The sequence below is a fragment of the Vitis vinifera genome, chromosome 3 (genome assembly GCF_030704535.1).
Source record: "Vitis vinifera cultivar Pinot Noir 40024 chromosome 3, ASM3070453v1".
Taxonomy (NCBI): domain Eukaryota; kingdom Viridiplantae; phylum Streptophyta; class Magnoliopsida; order Vitales; family Vitaceae; genus Vitis; species Vitis vinifera.
Window position 1 is genome coordinate 8,142,498 of NC_081807.1, and position 7,027 is coordinate 8,149,524.

The 7,027-nt window shown below is 39.9% G+C and overlaps 1 protein-coding gene across 1 annotated transcript; it reads right to left on the reverse strand.

Moving 5' to 3' along the window:
- Positions 1-1,795: 1,795 nt before the first annotated feature.
- On the reverse strand, positions 1,796-4,040 carry LOC100244573 (L-type lectin-domain containing receptor kinase IX.1). The gene has a single exon (XM_019218887.1). The coding sequence runs from the start codon at positions 3,979-3,981 to the stop codon at positions 2,053-2,055; it is 1,929 nt and encodes a 642-aa protein (XP_019074432.1). The 5' UTR covers positions 3,982-4,040; the 3' UTR covers positions 1,796-2,052.
- Between the last annotated feature and the right edge of the window lie 2,987 nt (positions 4,041-7,027).

The window sequence follows — 7,027 nt, forward strand, 5'->3', positions numbered from 1 at the left end:
TTTTAAAAAAATAAAAAAATAAAGTAAAATAAACGATATGATATGAGACAAGGAGTTATGAGAAATTCTCATACTTATCCCATCTTGTCTCATTTAATTTTTTATTTATTTTTTATTAGAACAAGGATGAGAACTACTTTGTATGAATATGATAGAGTTGGGAAAGGGGTAACTCATCCCCAATCGCCTTGTTGTCATCCTTAAGATTGACAATATAACATGAAAAAAAAATGATTGTAATAAGAAGGAAAATCATGTGGAGAATAAATAAAAAAAAATTCTAAAAATGAATAAAAGAACAGGAACATACATTATAATAAAAATCACTGCAAAAAGATATATCTTCCATTTACCCAGCAATTAAGGCAAAACAAGAAGTGGCAATCGAGGGTCAAGATAAGACTATTAGAAATGGAAGATAATAAAGCTTGAGGAGGAAATTCAAAAGAATTTGCTAGAACGGAAAAAAGGAAGACAAATTATCAACAACAAAGTCAAATTAAAAGGCAAGAGAAGAGGAAAAAGAATAATAAGAGAACTTGTTTTGCTAACATCATGGAACTATATTATACTACACCTATAAGTAATTGTTGTGTACCTTTAAGAGCCACTTAAACAAATTCATTTATGTAATTTTCTTATCCTTTTCATTTTCTTTATGCATTATGAGTAATGTGACATCGTTCACGGTTACATCTTAAAAAAAGATCAAGTACTTGTTCCATCAAGGCAAACAAAGAGCCTAGTGGAAAAAAGTTTTTGTACATGTCCACATTGACCCATCGATCGAGGCTCAACCTTAGGACGAATGCAAAATGACAACCATGTCAAGCATCAAATTAAGTCTGTTAGACTCTAGCACATTCATTCACAATCATCAATTAGTCCATGTGCTAAGCCCTAATAACATTTCCTGAGTTGCTTTCATTAGCAGCAAATAAGCATCGAAGTATGCTTTATTGTTTATTGTCTATTTTTCCCAATTGTTGAGCTTCCAAAGAGAAAACTCCAAACAAGGCTTTATTGTTTATTTAATTTATATTTTTATTGTCATTTTTTGACAAATGATGAGCAATTCCTCCAAAGATAAAACTTCAAATAGAGCTTTCTTGGCATCTCTTATGTCAGTGGAATGGAAGACCTTGAGTCTATCTCTCTCTCTCTCTACATATATGTATATATGCCTTAGTGACTTGCTTGAAGGTCTGAGACCCTGAAATGGCTGGGTATTGGGTGGCCTTGACTGGATTAGCTGGATCAGAATGATCATAGTACAAGGTCATCATCTTATTAGGCATAGGGTTAGAAGAATGAAGTCTTGCTTCTTCTTTTTCAACTTGTTGGCTCCATAACATTTTATGGGGAGAAGGAGCATGACTGGATTAGGTTTTCTGGTTAGGAGCTTGGGTATTCTTTTTAGGGGCTATGGTTTTGTGAACCTTGGGACATAAGGTTGATGATCACTTGGATCTTCTTATTGGAGGAAGGATACCTTCACAGTCATCACCATTGTCTGGAAAGTTGCTTGTTGAATCATCAGATTTGCTAACAGTGAACAGCAGACCCATGAAAACAAGCTTGCACTAACGTTATATTGTTCCTATCTATTTCTTATAAGATCCATTTAAACTCTGGAAATTTAAAGTCTATTCTATTTGTAATCAAGCTGGAGTCTTAATGAATCAAGTTTCTTCCACGTCTAATTTAATACTCAATTCATTAAATTCAGATCAGCTAACCAACCATGCAAAGCTAGTATAGACTTTCATATCCCCATAAATTGCCCAAAATGATTTTCTTTATATATAAAACAAAGTTGAACAAGATATCAAATAAATAGAGAACTGGAATCATATAGGATGACAATTCCAAATATATAACAAACTCAGAAGCATAGAGGCGGTGCTTCCAACCCAATTAGCGTGTGTGCAAAAGGGATGCGACTGGAGTAGAGGTTGAACTGGGAGGTTCAAAGAGCTTTGATGATGAGGTGTGGCTGCTCTCAGAAATGGTGGGGCCACACGATATTGTTTGTAGCACTGGAGGAGAATACTACATTGGCACAGGCATTTTTAAAGGAAGAAGAGGTAGTGAAGCTTCCAAATTAAGGACATTAATTGCTTGCCTTATTGAAGGTCGAAGATTGCAATCTGGGTGAGCACACCAAAGCCCAACAATCATCAATCGTTCCATATGTTCTTCATCAAAATCGCCCGATAGTCTTGGATCAGCCGCATCAAGAAGCTTTCCTACTTCATAGAGGTCCCAGACCCATTCTACCAATCTGACCTGCTTCTCTTTAGCTTTTGGTTCCACAGGTCTTCTCCCACAGTAGATTTCTAAGGCAACAATCCCGAAACTATAGACATCAGTTTCCTTGCTGGCCTTGCCTGTCATGAGATATTCAGGAGCCATGTACCCCATGGTTCCAGCTAAAACTGTGGTCTGTGACCCTTTGCCATGATCAACGAGCCTGGCTAGTCCAAAATCTCCAAGCTTAGTGTTGAAATCTGAGTCCAACATCACATTACTCGGTTTGATATCCCTATGTACCACACATTGTTCCCATTCTTCATGTAGGTAGAGCAACGAAGAGGCCAAGCCAAGAGCAATTTTATACCTCACTGCCCATGTTAGCAGGGTTTTTTCGTCCAAAAGACGGGAGCTTAAGTTGCCATTTGGCATGAGCTCATAAACCAATAGGAGTTCTCTTTTTTTATGGCACCAGCCCATAAGCTGCACCAAGTTTCGATGCCTCAATCGACTGATGATCTTCACTTCAGATGCGTACTCCTTCATCCCTTGTTTGGACCCCCTTGATACTCTCTTAACTGCAACATAAGAGTTCAGTTCCCTCAAGAAGCCTCTATAGACCCCACCGAACCCTCCCTCTCCAAGCTTTTCCTCCTCCGCAAAGTTACTGGTTGCAAGAGCCAATTCGTCAAAGGAAAACTTCCTAGGTCCAGTACCCTTCTCAAAGTCTTCGTCCATGACTAGGTCAGAGTCAGTACCATTTTCTTCTCCACCATTATTCCTCTTCTTCCTCAAGTGATGCCAAACCAATCCCAACCCACATACTACAACAACTGCACCAACACTCAATCCCACCACAAATCCTGTTTTCTTTCCATCTCCTGGTTCTACAGGATTGGGAGGTTGCAAAGTTGAACTGAAATTCCACGAGTAAATGTTGTTTATCTGGACTGCTTTTCCTGTTGCGCCTGAGAAGCCAATAGTAACGAATTCTGGCAAGTATTCCCTCAGATCAACTTTGTAGGAGAGGCTTTGGGAGGTAGTTTTATTGTCCATAAACTCAGTAATTAGAACGACACTCAGATTTTGTGAACTAGAAGTATAACGGATGGAAACATGATTTAGCTTTCCTTCCCCTATATTGCTGGACCAGTTCACTGTTTTGACAGATATCGTAGAGTTAATATCAATACCAACATGATCACTCACCGGATCCCTTTTGGCCTTGTTTGAAAATGTATCAAACTCCACTGCAACAAAACTAATTACAGTTGTGTTTGTCACGTTATCCTTCGTGAGACCAAGGTTTTCTCCCGATACATTTGAAGGCAATTGGGTACCGTTAAGGAAGAACGTGATTCCATCGCCATAAGCACTTTTGTTCCGTGAGTTAATGACAAAGGAGAAATTGGTAGCGAAATCAGTTAGATTTCTGGAGGTCCGATCCCAGAGATACAACTGCTCTTTATATATGGCTCGACCCCAACTAGAATCCATTGATTTGTCCTGCACGTCTCTGGTCAGTTGGATGTCATCATCAGAAGAATATCGAGCCTCTCCTTCAAAGGAAATTTGACCATTATTTGGTTCAAAGGTGGTGAAGTTGAAGGACAATGAAGTTGCAGAAGGGAATATTAGGAAGAAGAAAGTGGAAATCATGAAGCCAAGATGAAAGGAGAGAAGTTTGTGAGATTGGGTGGGGGTAATTCCAGCGTTGCAAGCATCCATGGCTAAGTACAGAGGCCTGCTGATGGACTTCTAATAAAAGACAACTTGCAGTCACTGCACCAAGCTTTACTGGGTCCTCGTTTGCAAAATTTATCGAAGGGACGGCAAAGACTTCAAAGTCATATTCTAATAGGTCGCGTTAGTGGGTGATAGGTCCCTGTCAGAACACAATGAAAAACACAGGATACTTGACTTTCTTTGGGTGAAAGACAACCACAAGTTTGAATAAAAATCTTCTTATCCTTTTTCAGCTCCACATAAACTCTTTAAATAAGGTTTCTGCAAAACTGACTCCTAGACTTCAGCTATGCAAGACCATGACTTAGCTATTATTTAAGAAACGACTAACCACCTAACCACCTATGACTATGACCAAGCAATAAAACAAAATAAAACAAATTCAAGACAATCATTTAGAAAAGACCAATTCAATCCTAAACTAAAAACTTGGGATTTTTCTTGGGAATCCTAGAGGACCTTCTCGGTGTATCAATACTCCCCCCCATAAGTGGAACCTTGTCCTCAAGGTTCAGTGTAGAAAATTGATGCTTGAGCATCTGCGTATCTTCCCAGGTAGCATCTTCTACAGGCAAATTCTTCCACTGCACCAAGCTTTCTTCAATGAACTTGGTACCACGCTTGATCCATCTTGTATTGACTACCTTCTCTGGTGTAACTTGAAGCTGCCCTTCATCAGAAATTGGTGCCAGATCAACAAGCGCAGGCAGAGAAGTTCCCACATACTTCTTTAAGAGAGAAACATGAAACACCGGATGAATCTTAACTTCAGGTGGTAAACTGAGACGATATGCTACCTTGCCCAACTTTTGCTCAACTGGAAATGGACCATAGAAACGATTAGCAAGTTTTTGATGGGCACGTTTGAACACAGAATGCTGGCGGTAAGGATGCAATTTAAGTAGCACCAGATCTCCGATTTGAAACTCCACTTCTCTTCTCTTTTGATCAACCACATGTTTCATTCTAGTGGCAGCCAACTCTAAATTCGTTTTCAATTGCTGCAATACTTCATCCCGCGTAAGGAGACTTTGATCGACCTCATTAACACGTGACAACCCATCTGCATAATGAGGAATTGATGGAGGAAGGTGACCATATAAGGCTTGAAATGGTGTCATCCCGGTTGAACAATGATAGGTGGTGTTATACCAATATTCTGCCCATGATAGATAGCTAAACCATTTTCGAGGCCATTGATGGACAAAACATCTCAGATACTGTTCTAGACAACGGTTCACCACCTCCGTTTGTCCATCCGTCTGAGGATGGTAAGCTGAACTTAGCTTCAACTGAGTACCCGACATGGTAAAAAACTCCTGCCAAAATTTGCTTACAAAAATGGGGTCTCGATCACTAATGATGGACTTTGGCATCCCATGAAGTTTAATAATATTTTCCACAAATTTTTCAGCAATCATTTTCGCAGAGAAAGGATGAGATAAAGCAATGAAATGAGCATACTTACTAAGTCTATCCACCACCACCATGATACTATCCTTGCCCTGTGAAGATGGCAATCCGTCGATAAAATCTAAGGAGATGTCATCCCAAACTAAACAAGGAATTGGGAGGGGTTGGAGCAATCCAGCTGGTGCTAGTGTCTCAGATTTAGTCTTTTGGCAGGTTGCACATTGTTGAATGTAATCTTGGATATTTTTGTACATAGAAGGCCAATAAAACTGCTGAGCTAGTCTCTTGAAAGTTCTTAAAACTCCAGAATGTCCAGCCACCTTACTGTCATGAAACTCCTGGAGCAACTAACCCCGCAATGCAGTGGGAACCACCACCCTTTGTTTGTAAAAACACAGTCCATTCTTCACTACATAATGGCCTGTAGGATCATGTGCTGCCTGCTGGAATATTTTTTTCATATACAAATCAGTTACTGCTGCCTTTCGAATGTCATCCCATAAAGAAACCTGTGAAATAAATATTGGGTTGAGGAGAGGGCTATTGGGGCGGCGAGACAATGCATCAGCTGCTGAATTTTCTTTCCCGGGTCGATATATTATCTCATAGTCATATCCAAGAAGCTTAGCCACCCATTTTTGTTGCTCAGAAGTGGCTACTCGTTGCTCCAAAAAATACTTGAGACTGCGTTGGTCGGTTCGAATGAAAAACTTTTGACCCAAGATGTATGGTCTCCAAGTCCGAATGGCCTCCACAATTGCTAACATCTCTTTGGCATAGATTGACCAACTACGTTTAGTAACCCCCAAAGCTCGACTCATGTATGCAATTGGTCTTCCTTGCTGAGTTAGAACCGCTCCAATTCCATCCCCAGAAGCATCAGTCTCAATTGTGAAAGGCTCATTGAAATTAGGCATTGCAAGAGTGGGTGTAGTCGTCAGAGCTTGTTTGAGCATTGTGAATGCAGCAGCAACATCTTCATCCCATTTGAAGTTCCCCTTCTTGAGCAGGTTGGTGAGAGGACGAGCTAATACTCCATAATTTCAGACAAATTTCCTATAATACCCTGTCAAGCCTAAAAAGCCACGCAATTCAGTAATAGTAGTGGGTTGTGGCCATGCGATCATAGCTTCAATCTTCTTACCATCTACCTTGACCCCATGATTCGTCACAATATGGCCCAAATACTCCAATTCCTGCTTTCCAAAGTCACATTTGGTTGCTTTGACGAAGAAACTGTGTTTCTTCAAAATCTCTAATGTTTTCCTTACATGATTCAAATGCAATTCCCATGTAGGACTATAGACTAATATGTCATCAAAGAAAACTAATATGAATTTTCGGAGGTAAGGACGAAAAATAGAGTTCATTATGGCTTGAAAAGTCGATGGAGTGTTACATAAGCCGAAGGGCATAACAAGATACTCAAAGTGTCCATTATGCGTCCGAAATGCAGTTTTTGGAATGTCGGGAGCATGAACTCGTACCTGGTGATAACCAGCTCGAAGATCTAGCTTGGTAAAATAGGTAGCTCCGTACAACTCGTCCAACATGTCGTCCACTGTTGGAATAGGAAATCGATCTTTAATCGTAGCTGCGTTTAGTGCTCTGTAAT

Coding starts and splice junctions, on each gene's coding strand:
- LOC100244573 (XM_019218887.1), bottom strand. CDS start 3,981: ATGGATGCTTGCAACGCTGGAATTACCCCCACCCAATCTCACAAACTT.